The 26,883-nt window shown below is 38.1% G+C and overlaps 2 protein-coding genes and 1 non-coding gene across 3 annotated transcripts; 2 read left to right on the top strand and 1 right to left on the bottom strand.

The window, feature by feature from the left end:
* Window positions 1-3,704: 3,704 nt before the first annotated feature.
* On the top strand, window positions 3,705-7,656 carry rps3a (ribosomal protein S3A). The gene is made up of 6 exons (XM_054603930.1): window positions 3,705-3,802; window positions 4,451-4,554; window positions 4,821-5,008; window positions 6,197-6,405; window positions 7,036-7,145; window positions 7,493-7,656. Exons 1-6 carry the CDS (start codon window positions 3,741-3,743, stop codon window positions 7,618-7,620), a joined length of 801 nt encoding a protein of 266 aa, XP_054459905.1. The 5' UTR covers window positions 3,705-3,740; the 3' UTR covers window positions 7,621-7,656.
* On the top strand, window positions 7,202-7,272 carry LOC129096597 (small nucleolar RNA SNORD73). Its single transcript, XR_008531493.1, has one exon. It is a non-coding gene; the product is annotated as a small nucleolar RNA SNORD73 (small nucleolar RNA).
* Window positions 7,657-8,243: 587 nt separating the features above from the next.
* On the bottom strand, window positions 8,244-25,462 carry sh3d19 (SH3 domain containing 19). The gene is made up of 21 exons (XM_054603821.1): window positions 25,381-25,462; window positions 19,753-19,792; window positions 18,131-18,171; window positions 17,933-17,972; window positions 17,546-17,672; window positions 16,867-17,041; window positions 15,737-16,747; window positions 14,676-14,789; window positions 14,431-14,537; window positions 13,923-13,963; window positions 13,609-13,822; window positions 13,456-13,524; window positions 12,990-13,133; window positions 12,832-12,904; window positions 11,865-11,995; window positions 11,693-11,751; window positions 11,368-11,597; window positions 10,344-10,393; window positions 9,985-10,171; window positions 8,801-8,904; window positions 8,244-8,703 (listed from the first exon to the last, which is right to left on the bottom strand). The coding sequence occupies exons 1-21, from the start codon at window positions 25,460-25,462 to the stop codon at window positions 8,593-8,595; spliced, it is 3,150 nt and encodes a 1,049-aa protein (XP_054459796.1). The 3' UTR covers window positions 8,244-8,592.
* Window positions 25,463-26,883: the final 1,421 nt, after the last annotated feature.

Below are 26,883 nucleotides of genomic sequence, written 5' to 3' on the forward strand. Positions count from 1 at the left end.
ACAAACTAATACGAATACAATAAGTGCAACAAACTAATACGAATACAATAAGTACAACAAACTAATATGAATACAATAAGTACAACAAACTAATACGAATGCAATAAGTGCAACAAACTAATACGAATGCAATAAGTGCAACAAACTAATACGAATACAATAAGTTCTAGTGCTGCAATAAGTGCTTTAATTTTATCACAATTAAAGTTACTAATTTCTGCTTCTATTAAAAAATATGATTGTTGTGTAGTATGATACAGTATCATACTACTAGTCTACTCAGTGGTATACAAAAGATCTATAATTGACTCAGCAATTAAAAACTTAAACATGAATATGCTCCTGTGATAAAAGCATAATAGTGTATTAAATATTCTTAACACTTTGAAAAGAGTTCTAAATGATAAGTATTTTTAAATTTGATACTTAACTAGTATAAATACCATGGTTTACAAATACTATTACAAGAAAAAGTCGTAAAGTTGTATTATCAAGGTGTACTAACACTTATACTTTAGTGAAGGATCTAGGTACATCTTCCACTACTGGTATTTAATGTTACTCTACAATAAAACTTCATTAGATATAAAATATTGTATTTTTTACTGCGCTACATTGAGAAGATCATGAGTTCATTGTCTCTGAATTTGTTCTAAACCACACAACTGTAAATAAGATAAGATCAGCTTCATTGATCCACCACAGGAAAACATGTGACTACAGCTGCAGTATTACAGATGCATACTAGATACTCTCAGTAATTCAAATACAAATACAGATGAATCAATTCTACCTTTCTGCACTATGAGTATTTTAACTTTTGATACTTTATGTAGATTTAGCTGATACAATGTTGTACTTTTATTTAAGTAAAGGTTTGAATTGAGGACTTAAATTCACAATTTAGTGTTGTAACATTGTATTACTTCTTCTATATATGTAAAAGTATCTGATTACCTCTTCCGACAGTTTGACACACTTATGTGAAAACAAGCAGCCATATGAAGCAAGTTTACCAATAAGAGTACTGTCTTCTGCCACTAGAATTAAATGCAGATTGAATCTTTTTGAACCATTTTTGTTTGTCTGTCTGTTTGTTTGTTTCTATTGTCAATCTTTCTATTTTATATTATGTCTCTTGACTTGGACTGTGTTAATTGTTCACTTGTATGTGCAATAAATGGCAATAAACTGTTTGTGATTCTGATTCTGAATACATCCTTAACCAAAAAGTAGATATTATATGAATTTGAAAGCAATATAGATCCTTCAGTGCCTAGATAAAATCACACCTCAGAATGTGACGGATAAAAAAATATATAATTAATAAATCAATACATTACTGTACCATATACTACAAAACCTTAAAAGAAAATAATAATTTTTAAGTGGTCTAATATGTTGAACAAGCACCAAACACTAATTTATGCTATGAAAGAAGTATAAAGATGGTGTTGAAATGTCGTTAGAACTTTGTTTTTTCTGCAGCACAACAGCACATTGACAGATGTCTGAATCCCAAGGCAGTTGAAAAACAAACATTAAAGCGGAGTGACAGCTCTGCTTTGCTTGCCTTTTCAAATCGCCACCATCAACCCATCACATGTGAGACATTTACATAGCTGCATGGATGAGAGGACCCAGTTTCATTTCTCTTATTGCATGAAGTAAAATCTGAATAAAACCCAATCTGTAAAGTTATAATCCGTACATAAACAATGCCCGTTTTATAGTGTTTATCTGCTCCTTTCGTCTACTCATTCTGGTGACTTCATATTTGCTCTGCAGGATGGCTGAGCAACTGCGCGTGTTGTTGCCACAGAGGCAGCTGGCGTCACTGTTACCACTGACCTCCCAGTAAAGTGTAGCTGGGCCCTCAGGGACCCTCGGAGTCATGGAAGCCAGCAGCACCACCCGAGAGACGTGCAGGCCTTGTCTCCGATGTAATGACCTTAAAGCAGCAGATTTGTTCACCGTAGCCCAAAGGAAGGCCTTCTTAAAAATACGGCCTTGGAAGGCTTTTATTGACCTTTGAGTTGAACATGGACAATGTCTTATTATTTCTCAAAGCTCTATAGAGATAATTAGACTGCAAGGTTGAGGCATTCAGTGGCATAGCAAAGTTTTACTGTAATCATTTTCGTGCCTTCCTGTTTGGAAGGTATCCTTGTGAGAGAAGAAGATTATATTTTCTACAAACGATTTAGTGTCAAAGACAACACTTAAAATCAATGGGAAGTTTCCAAGAGTTTTACTGTAATATGTGTCGGACTAAAGCTTGCAAAATCCACTATAAACACACTGAAACCGAGGAAAGTAAATTAAAGATGACAAAAGAAATTCCAAGCCATCAATTTAATTTTAATGCTTGTTCAAAAACAGTACAGCAGACATTTCAGATTAAATAAAAACAAAAACTACAAATATAAATGGGCGTAAAAACAAGTAGACACGGAAGAAAACATCTGAAAGCTTAAAAATAGCCATGTTGTTGTTTGTAAGGTCTTAGAACATTTTAAGGGTATTTGATTTTATTTAAATGTTGGTAGCACCACCAGCTGCATTGACAAATAAGAATCTTGATGGACAAGTTAGGGTGTCTCTGCTGCAGGGTCTTCACCTCTGTCTTCAGACAGTTTCACCTCCCAAATTTACATTTTTAAAATGTTCACGCATGCAAAGAGACACTGCTTTTATCAAACTTTTGTTACTTGTTTAGATACAGAAAATATACATGTGTTTATTCCACCAAAGGTCTGATCAACAGTCATTCAGCTTCAGTCTTTGGAATAATACTGACAATCTGACCACTATGAGTATGCAGGATTCTTTTTTTAATTTGATTTGATTTTACCAACAGACAAAATTCCTCCCTTTGTTAGAATAACAGTGTGGGCGGATAACAAGCTACACACCCTTATGATGTATTTACACACAAAGAGACTGGTTCTGCCTGCTCAGAGATCACGGTGTTGGCTTTTATTCAATAATTATAGTAATCATACCACCTTTACTGGTCAATTTAATAAAAAAGGCCCAATTAAAAGTACCAAAGAAACACAATTTATCACATGATATGCATGGAAGCAAACATAGGCGGTGAGAGTGTAACATTTATAAAGAGATAATATCAACAGCAAGTGTAAAGTTAAATGACTTTCGAATAATGTTGTATTTAGAGTTTTTAAATGTTTTACATATTCGTTTATTTATTTGGTTTGAATTCCCTTTTTTTTAAATCCCAAATGGTAATTTGTTGTCAATTTCAGAAACTTTAGAGAATTGTAGAAACCAAGAGATAAAGGGGATTTTTCTATTTTTCTGTAGTAATTGATTTTCAAAATATATTCAATGGCTAATACAGAGTATTGAGCCAATATCAGTGGTTTTTATTTCACCTGTATTCCACTGTATGAAATGGGGGTTGTTTGTTTTTGTAAAAGGATAAAACAGGAAATTTCACATTAGGTATTCAGCTGCTTATAAAATTATTTAATAATTATAAAATTAAATTATTAAATATTTTTTAGTTTAATTTAATACGTTATTTAGTCGGTTAACAGTTATTTCATTAGGTGAATGTTATCAGACTATCCTTTTTTTTTTTACTCTTACCAGGAGAGGGCGCCAAGAGAAACTTCTAGGGACTCGCGAGAAAAGACAAATCTCACGTCAGAGCTCGGTCTCTTTATTTCTCGCGGGATTTCGCTCTTCCTTCTCTTTCACTCCCTGTAGCCAACATGGCAGTCGGCAAGAATAAGAGGCTGACCAAAGGCGGCAAAAAAGGTGCCAAAAAGAAGATGTAAGTACAAAATTCTTACATGTTTACACGAAACAAGCTTTACCCTTCCTACTGGTGTCACGGTGATACGAAATATGTGAAGGATGAAGCCGATTTTAAGTGGATAGCATTGGGTCGGTGCTAGTCTCGTCACCGGCCTCTGTGGCGCTGGTGCAGTTGTAACATGCCGTGTGCACATTACTAGGGACCGTGTATTTAGTCATAATTCAGTTTATATACAATTTATGTGGTATATTAATTAACAAAATCACATCAGTTTGGCTGCAGAGTTTTTACTGCAGTTTTCTTTTTTTAAAATATTATCTGCAATAGGCTACTCGCGTTTCATGCTAGCATGGATTTAGCCGAGCTTACCTATTAGCATGCCAGCCTGCTGCCGCAATTAGCCGAGATGATTACTGATCAGGTTAATGGCGTTGTATATAAACAACCAGAGTGTCAGATTTGTATGGACACGTTGTTAAAACAGATGGAAGTAAATCCTCTGTCTGCTAACCTGAGCAGTGTGCCTTGCAGTGCGTGCTGCCCAGCTGGTTAGCTAATAGCTAGTCTGCTCTCAAGCTAGCTCTGTAACCTCGACTGTGTTGTGTGACTCTTTGTATCTGCTCAACTAGTTGATGCTTAAGTGCTTGTCTCTCTCTCCTGCAGTGTCGACCCTTTTTCCAAGAAGGATTGGTATGATGTCAAGGCACCAGCCATGTTCAACATCCGTAATCTTGGCAAGACCTTGGTCACCAGGACTCAGGGAACCAGTAAGTCTTCATAGTGTGATACATCCGTATGTAGGTGTTGGTGCATCAACATTCAGATGTCTCCCATAGGTTAGACTCAGTGATTTAAAAACAATCTATCAGCGATAGAATGATTGAGACTATTTATTGTATTAAAGTATGGATGTTAAATGGTGCTTTAATTAAAATCCCCTTTAATAAGGTTCCACTGATTCCAGAGCTTGTCATTACTTTCATTCCTATTTCTACATGTTTTCTAACATGCATATTTTTTCACAATCACTCAGGAATCGCCTCTGATGGTCTTAAGGGACGTGTGTTCGAGGTGAGCCTCGCTGACCTGCAGAACGACGAGGTGGCCTTCCGCAAGTTCAAGCTCATCACCGAGGATGTTCAGGGCAAGAACTGCCTGACCAACTTCCACGGCATGGACCTGACCCGCGACAAGATGTGCTCCATGGTCAAGAAATGGCAGGTAATGATGAGGGTTTTTACTTTACTACTGCACGTCCTTCTGAAAATTGTCACTGTAGCCATTGTGAGTTTGGCAACAGAACCAATTTAACATATATTTAACCTTTACTCATTCTCAAATATATTGGGATTCAATATTTAACCCTGTTGGCAAGTTAACAGTTTCCAGAATACAATGTTATTTAAAGGCTGAGCTAAGGATGAGCACTACTACAGCATAAGCTGGTTTAAGGACCAGTGCTAGTGTACAATGGAAGTTGAGTTGCAACTTGAGTGTCAGTTGGACTATCTGGGGAAACTTAAACAGGAATTGCAGTTAAGGTATCTGCTTTAAGGTGCTTAACCAACTCTTAAGTGAACATTTTCAATGATGGTAACAGTTATAAGCTGGTAATGTATAGACATTTCTAGAAAATAGCATGGATTATTGAGGCTGCAGGAGAACAGCATAATCACTAAATGCATATGTGCTTTTGAGTCAAAAGCAGTCAGACTTATTTAGTTAATATCATGGTTTTATAGTGTGAGTATTATAAGAATATAAGAGGCAATGGGTGAAACTGAAATGTTTCACAAAACCACTTATGTTTCGTATGTTAATTTGATGAGAACTGACTGTTTAGGTGTGATATTTGTCAAGAGTTATCAAGAGATAACTGGTAAGTTTGATGTCTCCTGAAGAGCAATACTTATCCCTAATACATGTGATGGCAACAATACTCTGCATATTTTCTGATTGTTTCTTTAATATTAAATCCTGAAGAGGATAGTTGGCCATATCACACATTATTATGATCCTGTAATGCAGCTATTGAGCTCCATGCAAATGGAAGGAAAGTTCAGTTAGGCCAATGTTATTTCCAGCCTCTAAATGACTTGTGAAGCAGTTTGGTTAAGCATCAAATGTACTTGTGATTACTTCAAGAATAGTTTAGATCCTATACAGTTACAATGTGTCAAAAGTGTGATTACCCAACACAGAGTAAACAAAACTGCAGTCTGGTACAGAAATTGGGAAAATGTACCTTGATTGAAGAAGGGGAATGTGGTAATAAGCTGGTTGAGTGAAGCAAAGCAGACAAAGGTCTACACGGTATGAATATCACAAACTGAAAGGTGGCAGGTTGAGACCTTTTATGGTGTTTTTCTTGTGAACTCTAACCTTAATTGATCTATTCTTTCTGCTCAGACTATGATTGAAGCCCATGTTGATGTGAAGACCACCGACGGCTACCTTCTGCGTCTGTTCTGCGTTGGTTTCACAAAGAAGCGCACCAACCAGATCAGAAAGACCTCCTACGCCCAGCACCAGCAGGTCCGTCAGATTCGCAAGAAGATGATGGAGATCATGACCCGCGAGGTTCAGACCAATGATCTGAAGGAAGTTGTCAACAAGATGTAAGTCATGTGCAGTTTCTCCTGCAGCTAAATTAATATTTGTATTCATAACACAGAAAATGAATGACGGCTTTACCAAAATATACATTTTTATTTCATTTTTGAGATAAGCCTCTAATGTCAGCGTTGGCTTAATTGTATGAAAATAGAAATGGCAAACATCCATTACAAATTTTTTGTATACAGAGTGTGGTTAATTATTAGTGGATTATTCTCATTTTGTTGAAATAGTGGCTTTTTTCTCATTTTCCTTGTGTTCAGTTAAACATGCCAGTTTAGGCTGTCCTTGACCAAAGAAATTTCTTAGACGATTAACACCCGTACAATTTTGTTGACTAATGGATAAGTTGATCCAACCAAAAGATCTGTAAACTGTTTTTCCACAAAGAATCATACAAAAGCATCACTTTAAATCTTGTTTACCGGAGATATGTTCATAATGGTCTTTGAAATGAGTCATCCAGTATGGGGGAGGAAAAAGCATTAGATGCTTTGTCTATTGAGACGAAAACAGTCAACCAGGGTGGGGGGGGGTGTATAGCTCCATGCCAGTTTATTCAGGCTTGTGCAGACAGTGATTTGTGAATCATGAATACCCTTTGCATTAATGTGTTATATGTTGTGTTCCAGGATCCCTGACAGCGTTGGTAAGGACATCGAGAAGGCCTGCCAGTCCATCTACCCTCTACACGACGTCTACGTCCGCAAGGTCAAGATGCTGAAGAAGCCCAAGTTTGAGTGTAAGTGAGACACAGCTGGAACATAGGCTGTGTTTTTATTTTCCACTATCAGTGGGAACGCATGATGAAAAGCAGTTTCGGTCCCAGATGATCGCCTGATTACTACCCATTGAGATCACCTGATGTTCCCATGCAAGAAAACCATACTGTTTTCATTGATTGTGTGGAAGGATGAAGCAGGTTTGATCAAACTGGTTTCCAGGTAGAATCTTGAATGGGCTTTTTGAGGCGTGATGGATGAAACATCATTACAGCATCATTGTAGTTTTCACTTCAAACATCCAGCTGCTTAAATTTGCCGGCGTCCTCTTAACATTTATAGTTAAAATCTATTTGTTCTGTTGCAGTGGGCAAACTGATGGAGCTCCACGGTGAGGGCGGTGCAAGCAGCGCTGCAAAGCCAACCGGTGACGACACTGGAGCCAAGGTGGAGAGGGCTGACGGCTATGAACCCCCCATCCAGGAGACAGTCTAAAACACCCTGACAGATTTAATAAAAAATGTAAATGACCGACTAACTCTACTGTCCTCTTTTTGGCTCATGTTTTTGTGCATAAAGTTTTAGAACTACAGGAGATGGAAGATGTAGAAACTGGTACAAGCAGAGAAACCGAATCCAATAGCCTGAGGAAAAACACTGAAGCTTGAGGAACCTAAAATAGTATTTATACTGTTTAATATTACAAGGTGTTACAATTGGTAAACTATTCTGTGTAATGGGAATATGTCTAAAAGTACAAATATGGAGCCTAAATGACTCCCTTTGCATTAGTTTAAACTTTTTAAACCTGTAGTTCCCAATATTTGATCAATCCAGGGGAAACTGGTGCTTCCACTATGTAGAACAATGAATTGGATAATCTGTTGATGCCATGCAAAACAGCCGGTTTTATTAATTTACTCCAGTTCACTGCAATCCTATATTTATTAAAATTGTGGTATTTCAGAAGACATTTCTTTCTTCATTCTTCACAGAAGCTTATTAATTTTGTCATCCTGATCTGGTAATGACACTATTCCCTTGACGTTTCAGACCTTTATTTGAACCTTATTTAATGTTTTTAAAAAAACAACTATGTTTTAAGGGAAAGTAGGGAACATCTTCAGTTAGAAACCATATTAAAAAAAAAATAGCTGTGGTGGGAGAAAAATAATGTAACCACTAGATGGTGCAAATGCACAGTTGAATCCAAAACCTTATGAATCAATACTGTATCTTCATTGCCAAGCAGCTGTACTCTTGTTTATTTGTTATGATAGATGATTTTGTGAACACTTCATTATAAGTTAAGGCATCAGATGAAGAAAAAAAAAAAAAGATGTTGCACAACTTAGAGATGAAATACTGCATTCCAGTTCCAGACAGTTCACTTCAGACTTCCACTGCTGAAAACATCTGTCCTCTGATCTCATTTCAGTTCTGGTCATCCAACAGTGTGACGTGACACTATTCCAGCATTTGCACATAGTTTTTAGGGACGAGGGCCCGTTTCCCTCTCAAGTCACCCAGGAACCATTCCTCATCAACGGGCTCCAGACCAGTTATAATATCTCCAACCTGAGAAAGAAGAGGGAGTGAGAGATCGACAGAATGGCAGTGATTTCTAGAGATAATCTTTGTCTGTTAAATTATTCATAAAAAACAATCACTCTACCTGCAGAGAGAGCTCCTCGTCACAGTCTGACGTGAAGTTGAACATGGCCCTGCCTCTACTTCCAGCAGCAGCAGCTCCACTCTGCTGGTTAGTAGACTGCTGACCTGCTGAAGAAATCATATACGTCATTAATTAATGAATAAGAATGATGCTGGTTTGAAAAACTATTGGTTTTTGAGCTTAAACTATCGATTAGTCTAAATCCAATGAATGGTTTAAATACTTTTCCCAAGTACAAATACCATACAATACCCATTTCGAGCTACTTTATAGTGAGTATTTGTGTTTGTCTTTGTCTTATGAAATAGTAAACCAAACAAGCAATTATTTTTTGTGAAATAATGAGACACTTTAATACACCAATCAATTAATTGGTAAATTAATTGGCAGCTGAATCAATAATGAAGATGTTTGTCACTTTGAAATGCTACAGAACAACTTAGGTAAGTGGTCAAATTAATATTTACATCCTTTACTTAAGTAAAAGTAGCAATACCACACTGTGAAAGTATGTAAGTACTAACAGCAAAATACTCTTAAAGTATGACAAATAGTCATAGTGCAGTAAAATGTTGATTTGTACCGTCGCTGTCTTGTGAGAACCACGTATTTTCAAAAGTAAACTTTTCATTCAGCTTTGTGACGATGCATTTTCCATCTGACCCAAGAGTCTTTTTGAAAAGTTTATTTAGCTTAAGAAGTAGGAGAGGTTTTTCAATTCATAAAGGAACACTTCATCCTTCAGTTCATAAAGTTAACTATCACAAGTATTCAGATTCAAAAGATACATGGGTTTTACTGGACAGGAAGGGTATGGAAATCTATGAAAAAGTAGAATATTTCCTCTGAGATGTAGTGGAGGAGAAAAATTAAGTTTCATTAAATTAAATACTCAGGTAAAGTACAAATTATTCAATGCTATACCTAAGTACAGTACCTGAATAAATGTACTTTACATTTGTTTAAAGTGTCTTTTTAAAAGAAAATGCTTTTAATTACTTGACGAATGTGTAACAAAGTAGGTAACCATCACATTTGGGATTTTGAGTAATTTAAAATCTTATTTTCCTAAGAGACACACACTGATTCTACCTCTAAATAGTTGTCTTTATTGCCACTTAAGATAATAACCAACAGTCGTTTTGTCATATCAACAACAAACCGACACCGTGTGATCTTCATACCTGAGCTGCTTTCAACAAAAGCCCTGGGGAACAAGCCTTCTCTGCCGTTGAGGCGGCCGTGGCTCCACTCAGCGTCAACATGCTGGCTGATCAGGATGCGGTCGCCCTGCTGAAACGACAGATCGCCATCTGAATCCCCAGCGTAGTCATACAGAGCCACCACCCACTCCACACCGGGCGGAGACGCCTACAGAGTGAACGGGACAACAGGGGAGATGATATAGTTACACACACACTCACAACGTTCAGCTTGAACAAACTTTTTTTCAGATTTTTTTGGTTTTACAGAACACATTGGGTGTGCTGCAAAACCATTATCGTTCTTTTTAGGAGTTTCCGTTTATGTAAATTTTTGTTACCTGAGCAGGTTTGGCCACTTTAGGATGCGTGCTCGGAGAAGCAACCATGCCTGTGGATGAAAATGGATTGCAGGTTACTAAAAAAGAAACAAATACCATTCAATCAGGAAACAAAATTAAAAAAAATAATAAATCTGTGGGCACACTTTTAGGTGGAGAATTATTAACGTTCTGATGTATAACTGAAATAATGCAGTGCCTCCTCCATATTTTTTGTAGGGTTATACTCAGTGTGGAGTTTACATTGGACAGTTTATACTTTATATAATATATTCTTAAGTATGTAATAATGTATGTATGTGTAAAACGTGTTACACTTACAGATTCCTGTATTTGTATTCTGTCTATAAAAGCTCAGGGACTTATAGGCCAACAAAATACATCCACAAATGTAATATTTATATCTTCAAGATTCAGTATTTCTCAACCAGACTGTAACTCAAACTGGCTATAAAACAGCATCTTAAAGTTAATGAAGGGAGTTAAAACTTTAATTTATTTCCCTAATCATTTTCGAGGATGGTTCCTTGAAATAATCATGTAATGATTATAGTGAAACAGAGAATAAGTTATGACAGGGTTTTTCATAGATGCTTGTTGCTTCCATTAAGAAACTTGCAGACATTTCACCCCAACAGCTAACTGGTTGAATAAAATATGTTTTGAAAACTTTGTAAGGAGGGGCTTTATCTCATGGCCTCAGTGTGTTTAAACTCCTGACTGGGGGGCTTGTTACACGAGTGTGGAGACCTTTTGTAAACAGCTATTTAATGAAATAGAAACAGAAGGACAAATTCCTGACATGCCACAGAGGGAGACGCCAGCCAACACACAGCCACAGGATGGATAAAGCTCTTCACTAGTGGACAATTTGAGGATCAAGAGGATAACATGTTGCTGTAGTGTAAATGTTCCCAATTTAAGACAAATGTGTGATACAAGTTCAGCTAACTTTTGTCGGCCAAATCAGCACATTGTGAAAAGAGTGAATGAATTTAGTCTCTGTACTTCCGGGTAATCTTACCGGGCAGTGCTATCCCTATGGACTGTCTCTTCTGCTGAGTTGGAACAGGAGGCAGATCTTCAATGACCTCTACAAAGTTAAGAGGGAAGATACCGGTCGAGGCGCCGATCTGTCCCCGAGCCCAGTCCTGTCCAACAAACGCCTTCAGCTGGATCACATCCCCCTCAGAGAACGACAGCTCATTGCTGTTCTCCCCTTCGAAGTCGAATCTCGCCACGCATCTCGGGCCGCTTTAGTGGAGGCAGCAACATTGCAAACATCAGCTTAGTTCATCAGGGTAGTTTTTAAAGGTGGGTAAATAGATTTTAATGTGTAAAACCAGTACCTGACTGTAACAGACGGTGGCCTTGCTTTCCGTTCAGGGAGTGGTTTTGGGGAATTTGCCTAGTTGGAGAAATTTTAATGAAATGATTATATTTAGTAAATCCTTAATCATACTAAACATTTAACCAAACACCGATGCGGTGCAAGAATGGATGTCAATGGTTGAAACTTACCAGGACTTTGACATAATTGGCGGGAAAGAAACCCGTAGATCCCCGACACGTGCCTCTGTACCAGTCACTGTCCACCTGCTCCACCTTGGTCACAACATCTCCTGCTCTCAGGCCCAGCTCTCCTGGACCATCTGTGTGCAGAACAAACAGCTGTTTATAGTGTCATAAATATAATCTGAACAAGTTTAAAACCTCCAAATTCAAAATAACAAATAATTTCAGTTGTACACCAATTTGGATTATTTTCAAACAGCCAGTAACTATATTTTAAAAATAAACATGCATCACAATAATAGTTTGAAATAAATATTTGACATTTTGGAGAAGACTTAGGCTATTTTCTTTTTTTGAGAATCTTCTATCTGTGCGTTATGGGCCTTGAGTCAATAAGCAGTTAGCCTTGCTTAGCTTAGCCTAGCTTAGCCTAGCATTTAGATGGGAAGCAGGGAGAAACAGCTAGTCGGCTCTCTCTCTAAATTGCCAAAAAAATATCACAAATCTTTCTTTTTAAGTTTCTGTTTGTCTTTGAATAAACACATGAAATACTGCATGTCAATTAGGGAGCTTTAATTAGTGATCTTAATTTTCTCCTTCTGCTAAATTAAGTTAATTGTCGACTAGCTCCAGAATAAAGACTGAAAGCACTAGCCTCGCTCTCTCAAAGGCTAAAAAAACCCTCCTTCCCATTCCTCAAAAGCGCACAATTTGGTTAATCCATGAACTTTTTCTTTTTTCTTTTTTTTTAATATTGAAGAGAGCCAGGCTAGCTGTTGCTGCTACCAGTCTTTATACTAATCGCCTCTTAGGTCTCCAGAAATACAAAACTTTTAACTAGAAAGCTAATAATTTGTTTCCCCAAAATGTTAAACTATTCTTTCAAGATATTGGCTCATGTTAGTGTTATTGTTTAATCTCAGCCAGTATTTTCAGCTGTTTGGGTTTTAAAAAACAAACCCTGATGTGTCACCTGGATTGAAGTCATGTGTGGCCTGCACCTTAAGCTCAGAACCAGCTCCACCTGAACCAGCTGGACCGGCATCCTACAGGGAGAAAGGTTAATGTATCAGAGCCCACTGGGCAAGATAGACTCAAATATCAAAGAAATGTTTTACTCATAAATATTACCTGTGGCGGGGGCATGTGTGAGACGGAGGAAAGAGGAGTTATGACCATCATGTGAGACCTGTGTACTCTGCCTCTGGTGTCTCCAACTTGGCACTCAAACATATTGTGGTCAATCTCGTCTAGCAGCAGGAGCGCGTCATTTTTCTATTAAAAACGACAACAAAGGTTATTCAATATTGCTGTATCAACTGTATAGATCTCTTGGAGCTGTTTTTGCAGCACTTTTATGTTATATATATACCTGTTTTAACATAGTCTTTTTTGTTTACTTGTTTACCATATTTTATTGTATATTTTCATATTTCTATTTTTAAATGATGTCTTTAGTATTGCTCTGTGTTTGTTATTTATTGTACGCACCAATAGATCACCTAGCCAAACTTATTTTATGTGTAACGTACTTGGCAATAAACAGCTTCTGATTCTGATTAAGGCAACATGTAAGCCAGTAAAAGTAGTTTGGCACCTGAAATGACAGTTCTCCTGTGCTACTCCCATTGTAGTCCAAGGAAGCAATCCCATGAGGAAGTTGAAGCTGTTGGAAGAAAGCCCAAATGAAACCGGTGCTCATCAATTGGTATTTGAAACATGCTTAGTTGTGCAGTGGGATCTGTCTCACGGTGTATTTGTTGTAGAGACGGTGGCCTGGGTTGGGCCTTGGAGGTAAGACAGGTCCTTTCCTGTGGGGCCTCTGTGTCTGGGGTTTAGGTGAACCTTGCCAAGGTACCGACTGGGATCGACCTGTGGCCTGAAGGCTGGGCGTGGGAGGTCTTCCTGGGCCTGTTTTGGCTGGAGGTGGGCGAGGGGGGAGGGTTTTGCTCGAAGTCAGCCTCCTGAAGGGCAACAGCATCATCACGTTGAGTAGCATGTTTACAAAAATGGACATCATTTAACTTTTACATTTTTGACTGAATTCTCTCCACTTTCACTCACCGAGGTGGTAGCGATGGCTCTGGCACAACCGAGGAAAACTCCTGAGGAAAAATCCAAGTGGGCATTTATATTGCCACTAAAACACACTCCTACAGCCAACCTACAGCACTGGAAACCATAGAAACCAAGCTACAACACATAGCATTCAGCCGGAAATAGCTTTGGCTCAACAGCAGGCAACATGTTCATGGGACAAAAATAGTTTCTTTGTTTGTGGAGAGGAAATTATGCAGGTAAAATACACAGCTGACAGACAAGATAAACCTGATTGAAAGAGACTTTATAGGCTCTAAATGTTCCACGTCATAGTTTTTAAGTACATATACACTTATAGAACAAAACCCTGTTAATTAGAAAATATTTCCGAATAGAGGCAAAAATACATGAAACTCAAAATCACTCTGCATGTATTAAAAGTTATACTGAGAATAACCTCTCCTGTGGTGTTACGAGATAGTATTTGCAGAGTTTCTAGGTCTGTGATTGCTCTGTGGGATGCAAATCTTACCTGTTGGGGGAAGGTGGGCGTCTGGCTCTGTCTTTGGTTCCCTGAGGTGAAGCCAATGGGCTTCTGAGCCGGGAGAGGAGGGGGACTGTCCTCAAAGTTATCTGACACTGAGGGGGAAAAAAAACTCTCTTTAATACAACTTCCTGAAAACTTGTGCTCCATCATGATGTGTAAAAAGAAAGTATTTTAACTCCAGTATATTTTGACCTTTATCACATAAGGTTAACTACATCAGAAGGACTCACAGGAACCAGTTTTGCTGGGGACCCTGATGGTGGTTGGTCTCCGTGTCATACTTTGTTTTGTGAAAGAGCCTCCATTGCTGTCCACATTACGCTGAGGTTTGACCGGGATGTGATCTGAACAAAGAGACACTTGATTTTATCTGAGTATTTATACAATGTTAACAAGAACAAACACTGTTTTAAATCTGTCATTTGTAATCCAGCATAGAAGTATGAAGCTATTTGCTAATTTAGATGATTTTGGTTAATTGATGCTGCTTGCAACTTTCTCAAAAATCGCTCATCTAAACATCTTGACACTTGACCATGCATATCCTCGGGTCTTTCTTTTTAGTTAGATAGTTTTGACAATTTAGGAAAGAGATGAGGCGGTTTATATCAGTCTCATGTCTGTGTGTTAAGTATGAAGCTACAGCCATGAGGCACTTAGCTTAGCTTAGCATAAAGACTGGAAGCAGGAGGAAACAACTAGCCTGGCTCTCTCTAAATTTTAAAATACGCCTTCCAAGACATCAAAACCTTAGTAACTAACACCTTGGATCTCACTTGTTTAACTCATACACATACAGACATGCAAACTATTTCCCCTTGCCTATGGTATTTATGCTAAGCTAACGAGGCTAATCACCCCAGGATCCAGCTCTGCACCGAACCCACAGACAGGAGATTGGTATCCATTTCTTTTAACAACCTTTTCTATCCAGTAAAATAATGTATATAATATGTCCAGCAATATTCCTTTAATACCAAATAAGTGCTCACTGCTAGCTAAAGTTTTGCTTACTTTATTCATTTCTGTTGATTATTTCACTTTTGGTCAGACAGGGTAAACTATTTTAAGAGTTTAGTGTCTGATAATGGGCATCTGTCCTTATTTTTTGGGTTTGTCGAAAAATAAACGTTATTTTAAATACTTAATCTTACAAAAGATCTTTGATCTTAATCAAAAAATGTATCCATAGATGAATCTATAATGAAAATGTTCAGTAGGGTTCATTTCTACAGACAGCTGTCTTTTGTCTTACACAATACACAACTTAGAAAAATAAAATGCTACTCACTTGTTGGACTGTCCACATACACATTCTCTGCCACCATAGAGGCTGAGTTGTGGTTGTTTATATTAAGGTTGGGTTTGAGAGCTTCCTTAAAAGGCTTCACTGGAGGTGTAGGAGGGACTGGTGGAGTGTCCTCTTCATGGATGCTGTTGGTTTTGGTCAATACAGAAGGACGTGATCTCATCGGGATAGACGTCTTGCTGAGTAAAGTCTCCAGTTCCTCTTTTACAGGTAGTTCCACCGGTTTCCTCGGGGGCACAGGTCTGGGGGCTGGTGAAGGGATTTGAGGGATGTTTGTGACTGATGCGTTTTGATAGTCATTATCTACGCTGTGGTTTAACTGAGGTTTAAAGGCCACAGAAGGTTTTGCAGCAACTGGAGGTTTGATGGACGCCTTCCTGGGTATAGGTTGGGGTTTGACCGGCTCAACTGCGTTTCCCTCCTCGGTGCTAGCCTGGGTCTCAAAGGCCTGGATCCTGGCCTGGATATTGCGTTGACTGTGGTTGGCGTTCATTTCGCCACCTGCATCCTCACCTTGTAAGGCCTCGTCTGATTGGTAAACGCTGCCGCCGTTCTCCTCACACTCGTTCTCCGCACTAAAGACCTCCAATAACTCCTCTAAATACTTATTGGAGGAGACCACTTCTGGATCAGACTGAATGCTGTCACAATGTTCACTGAGCTTGACCAAAGTCTGAACTTTGACCTCTTCTGTGAGCGCTTGCTTTCGGGGTTTGGTACGAGGAAGTGGAACTGGGCGTTGACTGTGCTCTGAGTCAGGTGAAGAGGGAGTAGTTTCAGCGGTGGCAGAGAGAGGAATGAGAGGAATATCCCAGTGCACAGTGACAGATCTGATGCAGGTGTGAGTGGGACCTGATTGGTCGGGTTGCTTTACATCTGATTCGGTGTCACTTTGGTGCTCAGTGTTTGTGGATTCTGCAGTATTAGTCCCGACTGGTTCTCTGTCCACTGGTTTTGGCAGTGACGGCCTCGGTGGTTTCTGTGGCTTTTTACCTGGAAGGAAATTAAATCATAATGAAAGGATCGCCATGTGGATCAGAAATAGACTAAAACTTAAAACTGGCAGTTTGATGCACATTTACACATACACCGATGATTCTCGTATGCCTCACCTGCAGGTCTTTTTCCTGCTGAATGTGGAGCAGCAGCACTGGTGTCTTCCCTCACAGGTTCCGTCTGCGTGGCACTTGTGGTGGTGCAGGAGGTCCGGCGGGGGGCGGCAGTGGGCTTGACAATGTGCTCTTCCTTGGTCTTCTCTTGAATCACCTGGTCATAGGATGGCGGGGGCTGAGTCATGAGAAAGAGAGGTGTTCACACACCAGCACATGTTAGTATCACATAAAGTATATCGTTTCTGCTTATGGTACCACCTGAGAGGTTCATTTGAGGTTATGACCTCAAACTTTAACAAATCAAGGAAATTTACATTTTACAATTTAAAACACATGTGTGTTAGGCTGACTCCAGTCTATTTAGATTGAATTCAACTACTTTCAGCCAAGAAATTTCACCACCAAAACCTTAGCATTTTGGATATGTGTCGATATGGCGATTTTTTTTACCTTTATGTTGGGAAATAAAATAAAAAGTTTGGAAACTTTACAATTCTGGCTACAGCTTAAAGAATTCATGACTTTACATTTTTGTGCTCAGTTTGTTATTTATAGTTTTTTTTTAATTCTTTGACAGCACAGAACCACAACCATAAAAACTTTTTTAGATACTGGCCAGTCTGAAGAACCAAACTTTGTTCACTGATGATAAACAACCTGTCCATCAGATGAGGCCTACCTGGGGAACAGCCTGGATGCCTGCAGTCCAGCTTGACTGAGGAGGATGAGGGAAAACCACAGGGTTTCCTGAGAACCAGCTGTTACTGGCCAGAGGTTCTGCTGAGATGATGGTGATCTCTGGTCTCCTGAAATACAAGCCACACATATCTATGGCACCAGTTCACTACACCAAAATGCACATCCACGTCTAATCCACTTTACAAATGATTTATTTCTCCTTGATGATTTGATTACAGTCTCAGCCTGGTTGGAAAAGTACAGTGATTGTATTAGGGTTATTTGAAGCAGCAAAACAAGTGAAATAACTACAGTTGTTTATTTCAATCAGCATCAATGAAAAGCAAAATGTCTGGTTCAGAAGTTTCTGAATTTTTCTTTAAATTACCTTCTTTCTCTGGTGTGGTCACTCTGAGAGTTTGTTCTTGCTGAAGGAAGAAAACCAGATTTTAATATAAATGTATTGTCACTTTCCTGAGGTAAAATTATAATTCATCAAAAAAAGTGACTGACTCTCCCATTAAACATCTTTCATGTTTTAACTCAAGGAATTAACCCTTTAGGTGATCTCAATGTGTCAACTTACTTCGTTTGATAACAGCTCGTATAGAAGACAGAGGCCCTTGGCTGAAAAGGAAGCAGAAAATGGGGCCCATTTATCATTAAGGTGTGGGGAGCAGCTTCATACCTTTGTAGTGACTCAAGAAATCACTTTACTCACCCCAGAGCAACATCATACTATACGCTATACTGCTACTTAAGACTGCTGATGCCAAGTAATGCAGAGATAAAGGACTTAAAGTGACATCAAACTTTTAACTAAAGAACAGACAACACTAAAACAGAGGAAAATAATAATACATTAAAAAGGCTAATAGCTGTATGGGTAAAGATGTGGGTAAAAGTAAACAAAGTAATAGACAAGTAATATAAAATGAATTTTATAATTGTGATTTTAAAAAATAGACAGATTTATAACATGTTACAGCAAGATAAACTTCATAGTCCATTTTAGTTTGCAGTCTGTTAAATGGACAAAGCATTGCTCACTGAAATGTAAACAAACAGTAGACGTGGGATATGTGAATAATAGCAGCAGATGGAGTTCATTAGTGAGAAAACAGCAACCAAAAACTAACAGAACTAATCATTAGTCTAAACATTTTAAGGGTACAAAGAAAGAAAGAAAGTTTATAGATTAATTTATGCAGAAGGAGCACAAAGCTGTAAAATCCTAGTTGTGGGAAGGAAACATTTAGAGGGCTTACATCAGGTAAACATTTGTCCATCTATGCATTACTATTCAACAAAGTATTTGTTATTTAAGGAAACAATATTTTACATAGGTTAAAGACAATTGAAGGTTTAGATTACAAAACATATTCCCAGTATTGTAAAATGTGACAACTTTCAGCTTTACATAAGTGAAGAATAACATCCCTGCAGATGCTGTTCAACTGTTCAGGCGAAATCCACCTACCTCAGAAAAACATGGTGTCCATGAGGTACCACTTCCAGGTAAACACTATGACAACTCTTTTTACACGCCTCCCTCTCTCCACACAGTTTGACACGGTTTCCTATCCTCAGGCTGTTTACCTCTTAATGTGTAAAGATTATTATCTAATCCTTAAATGACATAACACGCAGCATTATAAGAAAAGATCCTCAGTCTTTGTGCTGAAGAGATTGAACTATTGTGAAACTCTGTGCTGACACTAAAGCTGCACTAAATTCTCTAGACAGTTGAGGCAGGCGCATCATTAACACACATCCTGCTCATTAAGGAATGAAGGTAGGACGGTGATGTAAACTATCTAGGGGGAAAAGCAACAATCCTCGCCCTCGATTGGATACCACATGGTTTATTTTAATGAATTAGCTAAACTGTAAACACAACATCCAGGGTGATCTGTCATAGTTTAAATAAGTTCCTAGATCTCCACGATACCTGTCAGCTAGGAGTCTGTCCTTTCCTTAATGTCTCTAAACAACAACAACAAAAAAAGCAGCATGACGTGTTTGTCCCCATGTTGACCTTCTGGTCGGTCAGTGAGGATGATCGGTGCTTTGTTTTGGTCCATTCACAACCTCACCAGCATCAGCAGATCTGACCGTTAAAGGGACAGTGCCCCTGTTTCAGCAACAGCTAGATTTTGGTGAAACTTAACAACTGTTAGTAGTAACGCACAAAAAAAAACGTCATACCTGGAATGTAAATGATCCGGCTTGGTTCTTTCAGGATGATCTGCAGAGGAAAAACAGAGATGTGCAGGTTTTAAACGTGATTTGTAGCAACAAAGATATCATCATGGCACTTTTCAACACTACTGTCATGAAGATTAATGTTTGTTATAAGAGGATGCTCTACAGATAAAAGCCTCTCTCAAGGAATGAGTTGTGTAATATAAATAAATATTATTATATAGGAAAATCTATAGATATACTTGTTTAAAAACCTTTCAGGGACAGAATAACAAGCTGGGAAAGTCTATTTCAGTCTAATCTGGTGAATAAAAATGTTTCAAACTGTTAACAATAAATTGATGAAAACATTTACGGCTATGGAGTAATGCTGAAATGTTGTTTAGAAGTGGAAATATTAAAAAAAAGGCAGCAAACTAAATCTATTAATAGTTTGCTAACGTTAGCCTATATAAGCTACCAGAGCAAGTGACCAATTTCTGATTTGTAACAGAAACAATGTGGCATTTCAACTTTAAGACGTAGTCAATTAGTCATTTAAATGACTACCTGCTACTACTTACAGACTGGACTCTATAAACTAGAAATACAAGAACTGTAAGTTTACCGGCAGGAACAGCAATTAAATCTTGGTAAACCAGTTAGTCTAAAGTAACTTAAGTATTTAAACTTACAAAGAAGATACGGTCACGTTATCTAGATATGCAATTCAATTTGTTCCCTAATCTTAACATTTCATTCATTTCCATTTAATAATTAATTATTAATTAATTAGTATTTCTGATGAGAGGATATTATCTGAAATAATACAGTAATACAGTGAAAGAATCATCTGAACTCTAACTGTATAATGTCACAACAAAACAATCAAACATTTAGCAATAAAACTGAACATAACTGCATTGAACATCTTAAAAATAGAGGCAGTGATGTCAACAGAATGTTGTGTTAATGTGATTCTATAATAATAATAATGCTAATTGGTCCAAAAGATTAGGAATGGGTCTGTTGAAAGGAAGTCAGAGTTGTACACATTGTATAGTGGTGTTCAGTGTGTAACCCTGGATAAAGTCAAGTTAACAGTTTTTTTCCCACATGATACTTCAGACTCACACAAAACACTTTATACTATTATTTCTTGTCCTCACTTGACAGTGAACTGATTTTCATGTGAAACAACCAGCTGTAGAGGAGCAATCACTGTCTATTAATGAACAGCTAAACTAAGGAGCAATGTGTGTAATGTGAACAATCTAATCCACTAAAAAGGTCATTTGTTTCCTCGTATTTGAGAGATAAACATCTTCAAAAGAATATCAAAGAAAAACAAAACAGGCAGTGATTGTTGAACTAAGCATTGTTGATGGTGCCTCTAGCCTGAAACCATGACCTTGTTGGCAGTCAACTCCACCTGTCACACCTGTTACTTGTTATCTATTGGTTACACAGAGCTACTGCCTCAAGTTACACTTTAACAGCATGTGAGAAGAGAGTTTCTGCACTTTCATCTAACGACAAAGAAGTATTTTAGCAACTGCCGGACAACGTGCTAAGCTCTGTTACTTCCCACAACACATGACCATTTCCTTGTAAATATGCAGTCTAATATACATGACATGATAGCACAGGTGGTTAATCTAACTTTCACTTATGTATGTGATGTGCCGTGGCCTTCTCGTGTGATAGTAATATATGATGCCCCTACCTGCGAGGAATTAAAGGAATAAATATAAAATCCTCAGTCTCAAAATAGAATTCCCACCAGGATCCAACCTACTATGAGTGAGTGTCTGAGTGTGGCGAGCGACTTGAAGCCAGCTGACACACACCCAGAAGACTACAGAAAAGAGGAGGGCCCTGTGATAGCTCAGCGCTCCTGTGTTTACATGGCCAATCTGATGAAATGGAATGTGGTCATTCAGGTAGTGTTGGTTGTGCTACACAACACTGCACCGTCACTGTCTTTTCCCTACAAAGTAAAAGGTGATATTGATCAATAAACTAATCCAACTTTACATATATAGCATTTTTCTCCCAGGTAAGTGTGATGAAACTGAAAAAATACAACAAGAGCACAAAATAAGAACTGTACATCAATGGAGACTATTCAACAAACAAGCACTGTACAAGCAAGATTCTGATATAATTTGTTCAATTTACTGATATAAATGAATCAATAAACTGGACAAAAAGTTTTTTTTAAAAATACATGACGACTGAAAACGTATAAAAATATCATTTATGATCACAGAAACACTGCAGGTTAAATACAGGCTAAAAAAGCAAGCTTTTGGGCTTTAATTTAAAATCTATTTTTAGAAGAGCTAAATGCTTTCGGCTACCAGAGCACCAGATGTTTTTAATGTATGGCCCTACTGGTACATACATTAAAAACGAACCCTGTCTAATATGAATCAAGTAGCAGTGCTTAAAAAAGAAGTATCAAATCAACATGAAAACTAACAGGGAATCCATGTAGGGATTTATAGATGTATTTATTCTTCTCAGTTCTTAATCTTACAAGTAGATGAGTGGCTTTTTTGGGAAACCATATAATGGACAATATAAAATAGTCAAGCCAACTAGTATTACTATTAATCTCTTTGTACTACTTTCAGGGGAAATTTAAATACTTTGGTGATACATTAGAGATGGTAAGCTGTAGGGATAATTGCAACACTAAGACATTGTTTAGTATTGAGTATAAACTGAAGCCTGAACTGAAGAAACAGCAATTTAAAGTTGTGTATTATGATCTCAGCTAAATGGAAGGAGATGCAAGCAGGTAACACGGTCTGGGACACTGGGAGAGCATACTGGTGTGTAGATGTAATGCAGATATAGCCTGTGGGAATACCACATTATGTTACAAGTAACATCCGATTTTTTAGGTGAAGGTAGGATGTTCCATAGCTGAGACTAGTTCTTCCATCAGCCTGTTTAAAAAAGATTTTGTCCTGCTTTCATCTGGTATCAGTATGTAGGCTAACTAGAATATTCATCAAACATTACAGGACACTTTTTATAGACAAAGCAGACATTCTTAATGGGTGTGGCAGACATTCTTAATGTCTGCCACACCTCTTAATTCTAAATTATGATAAAAGTATGCATTTTCTCATTTAGTCACCATGAAAACAAAAGTCTACAACTGGTTAGCAGCTCTGTGAGGCTAAGAATGTCATTCGTTTTGCAAATATTTAAATTAAGATTATGACCTGATGAAAAGTCACAAGATCCCCAAAGTGATCAATATTCATCCTTTGGGGAACATGGATGTCTGTACAAAATTTCATGACAATACATTAGATAGTTGTTGAGATATTTCAATCAGGACCAAAGTGGTGGACCAACAAACTGACCCAATGACTGACCAACGAACCAACATTACCATCCTGAAAAAGCATGTGGATTATTTTAAAGAACATTTGTAGTTCCCTGTGACTGTGTAAACTGTGCTTAAATCACTCATTAAGTAGTCTCTGAAGAATGATTTACATTTAGCTATTAATTTACCATCAAGTGGCTTATTAATCCTAAAATCTTCTGAGAGCGAAACACTTGAGAAAATGGAAAACCCCGCCGGATTTCTTGACGAAAACTATTTACACTATATAAGGTCTGGATTCTATTTCTAATCAGCATACATTCCTTGGTATTTGAGGGCCTTACACATGAAAAGACACCACAAACACACAAGAAAGCTGCTGATGTCAGCAGGAAAGGATTCCCTTCACAGCTGCACTCTCACTTGAACACATGCTGACATTACTCAGCACAGCGGCAGCAGTCACAGGGCAGCTGGGGAAACGGCGACAAAGGGAAAGAAAGAAAGACTATCCGCCTCTAAGTGTGTTCGAACTTCACCCTCGTGAACTCAGAGGAAAGATAAAGTCTGATAAAGGGGTTAGTCTCTCTCCAACTTTGGCTAAAGTTGCTTTTTCCAGCAGACATGGGCGAGTGTGCTGACTCAACTAAACATCACCGTGTGTCATATTCAACATTCAGGGATAAATACAACATTTGTGTTGCTGTTGACAGATCATTGTGCAAAATAGATTTGCCCTCACATGCAAAAACAAGACAGATTATGGCGTCATGACTGACTAACACAATGTCATCAGCAGCTGATCTGGACCTTCAGCCAGAGAAGATTAGACGGTGTCAATGCAGACCAGTGGAAACTACCAGAAATCTGACGTGGATCCATTATGCTCAGGCCCAGTGATGGTGGAATGAATCATAGTAAAACATTTAATCTGAAAGGACAGAAAAATGCATCATGTACAGACAAGTATAGCTTGTTCGTGACGCAGCAGCCCGTCTGCACGGACAGACTGTCAGCATTCAGACAGCTGGTGGGGGTCAGGGTGTGGTTGGGGTGGGGTTAGGCTGAGCTGATACACTGCAGAGCACAGGGGGTTTAAGAAATAAGTGTTTGCACAGCAGGTGTTGCTAAAAAAACAAAGAACAAAGACATAAAAGGGGGAAATTCAAACCAAGACCTGAGAAAGTTTCAATACTTTCATTTCAATACTATGTGAGGCATCTGACTGAAAATGAAAGCTGATGTTTGTTCATTAATCACAGTCTGAACACTGACAATATGAATCTGTAAGTAACAGACAGGTTTCCAGCTCTGTTGCCAGTTACTCTCAACTGTTAAACTATTATATGCACACAAATGTGATTTAAATCCATCAGTGGCTAGAATAATGACACTTTCACTGAGCTATAAGCTGACAGAAAAATACATATAAGTCTTAGCTGATCAGGTTATTGTTTATGACAGAGGGTGTACAAGGCGTTATTTCAACAATTTAACCAAATGAAAACAAATTGTCCTTTAATATTTTGTCTTAAATGTAGAAAAAATGCATATGAACTTAAGCCTTTTTTAGTTTAAAACCATCCAGGAGACAAAAACACAAACCAGCCTTCCTGCTTCTTATTGTATAAGAGTTTGGTGTCTCATAGCAGCGGAAGGAGTACCAGAGGTATCAAAGCACAACGTTTAGCATACTGGTGAAGATATTTAAATGTCTGATGATCAACCTGACTGACATTAAGACATTAAGAAATAAATCACACATTCATATTGTGATAACAAAAAAGTAATTGAGTAGTTAAAGGTCCATACAGGTGTTTTTCTTGTTAGTACCATAGCATTTTTACAAATCACACAGACTTTAAAGTTTGGCGGTGCAGTAAAATTAATGTAAACTCCATTAGCTTCCATTAATTTCTGCATAGTATGCATATTAAACTGCAGAATCTTGCCATTTCATTACCACACAACAATAATGTGACTTTTTTACAAAAACATAAATGCAGAGGTGAGGCTCCCTGTGGTGGATCACACATGTTCCAAGAGTTTGGTTTTCATTTAGTACATACATAAAGTGAGAAACTACACCCACATCTGTTAAATGAGTATCTGTGATGAAACAAGTAGTTTTATTTCAAATTGGGGAAAACATTCAACCACTCTTATCGTTAAATCTGTCCCTCTGCTCTGAAAAGTCTCAAACAAATGCACCATTCCGACAACAAATGATGAACTGAAGACATATTTTAACTCCCCGTTAGATTATTCAGGAAACAGTTTGTTCCATTCCCAAACAAACACACCTGCTGCCTGGTTTCTGTGCCGGACGTCCCGCAGATCTCGGCGCTCCCCCTCTTCCTCATCTTCACGCCGGGCTTCGGCCATCGTGATTTAAAACAATGTAGAAAAAACAAAATAAAAACAGAAATCCTTTCGTAAAAAATGTTGCTTGTTCATCTGTGTACACGGTCGGTGGGTTACTGTCCGGACCACTGGAGGTATTCGGTGAGTCCTGCCCCGCAGCAGCCCTCTCTCTCTGCCCCGCAGTGGGCGGAGGTGGTGCCACTCACCGTCAGGACCCCACCGGGCAACACGGTCACTGTACTGCGTGAGAATGTACACAGTCAGAGAGCAGGATCAGCCCACTCTTACTGTATTATCTACCAATAATATGATCCTGTTAGGGAGGGAGAAAAGGATCTGTAGTGCTCTGATTTTTATGGTCATTTTAATATGTGTATGTATGTATGTATGTATGTATGTATGTATGTATGTATGTATGTATGTATGTATGTATGTATGTATGTATGTATGTATGTATGTATGTATGTATGTAATGCAAGTATGTAACAAGACCTCAGTGTTCTTCATCTGTGAAAGCTCTTCCAGAAACTTTTCCACCAGGGAACAATGAGTGAAGTTTGCTGATGTTCAAAAGTCATTTGTTGTGTAATATGTATTCTAGTCAGTTCCTTCATGCAGCTTTTTAATATCTCAACACTCTTAAAGTCTTTGGAAGGCCTATTCAATTTAATGCCCAGCCCTATACCATCTGTAATACATTGGTGGAAAGTAAAGAAGTACATTTACAAGCACTACAAGTACTGTAGAGATCATTTCAGGTACTTGTACTTTACTTGAGAATTTCCATTTAATATACAGAGGGGAAAAAGGGTGCTTTTACTCCACTACCTTTGTTTGATGACTTAATTTTCTAGTCTCTTTACTGCCATTATGATTGCTGGACTTTTCCTTGTAACAGAGTATTTCTACACTGTGATATGTAAATACTTCTTGAAAATTGCAAATTTCCACTAGATGTCACTATAGACCTGGGCATCTTTATAATCTGGTTAAATCATAAATCCAATATAAATGTCGTTTTCATTTGAACCACTGCCAAGATTTTCAGTTAGTAGAAATCACCACAAAAGAATAGAGGGAAGCTGTGTGGGTGGAATTTTTTCTAACTGCTTAAATTGTGATTTGAGCTTCATATATAGCTCTCAGTCAAGCATGAATGTAGGTTCTACCTTTATCACAACTCCACTGTATCATTTCATGCTGGAAATCACAACTATCGTGTTCACACTGGAAGTGCAGATGGGAACACTGGGTGGATTTAGAGATACGGAAGCCTACAGTGTAAAGGGTAATATGTGGGGAATAAAAACATCTTAAATGTAGGAGTTTGAAAATATTGTGTCAACATGGATCAAATATACATTGTCTTAATTTATGGATCAACTCGGCTGGGAACAAGAGATATTAATTTACAACTGAGACAAATTTTTCACCTATAGATC

Source organism: Anoplopoma fimbria, chromosome 9, assembly GCF_027596085.1.
Source record: "Anoplopoma fimbria isolate UVic2021 breed Golden Eagle Sablefish chromosome 9, Afim_UVic_2022, whole genome shotgun sequence".
Classification (NCBI taxonomy): Eukaryota; Metazoa; Chordata; class Actinopteri; order Perciformes; family Anoplopomatidae; genus Anoplopoma; species Anoplopoma fimbria.

What these genes read in the sequence shown, in the direction of transcription:
- sh3d19 (XM_054603821.1), bottom strand. Translation starts at nt 25,462, where the DNA reads ATGGCCGAAGCCCGGCGTGAAGATGAGGAAGAGGGGGAGCGCCGAGAT. An exon ending in CAGGAGAACTGTCATTTCAG is followed by an intron (nt 13,134 to 13,455) that starts GTGCCAAACTAC and finishes CGTTTTTAATAG; the next exon opens with AAAAATGACGCGCTCCTGCT. An exon ending in CCACCGTCTGTTACAGTCAG is followed by an intron (nt 11,598 to 11,692) that starts GTACTGGTTTTA and finishes CCTCCACTAAAG; the next exon opens with CGGCCCGAGATGCGTGGCGA.
- rps3a (XM_054603930.1), top strand. Translation starts at nt 3,741, where the DNA reads ATGGCAGTCGGCAAGAATAAGAGGCTGACCAAAGGCGGCAAAAAAGGT. An exon ending in AAAGGTGCCAAAAAGAAGAT is followed by an intron (nt 3,803 to 4,450) that starts GTAAGTACAAAA and finishes TCTCTCCTGCAG; the next exon opens with TGTCGACCCTTTTTCCAAGA. An exon ending in CACCAGGACTCAGGGAACCA is followed by an intron (nt 4,555 to 4,820) that starts GTAAGTCTTCAT and finishes ACAATCACTCAG; the next exon opens with GAATCGCCTCTGATGGTCTT.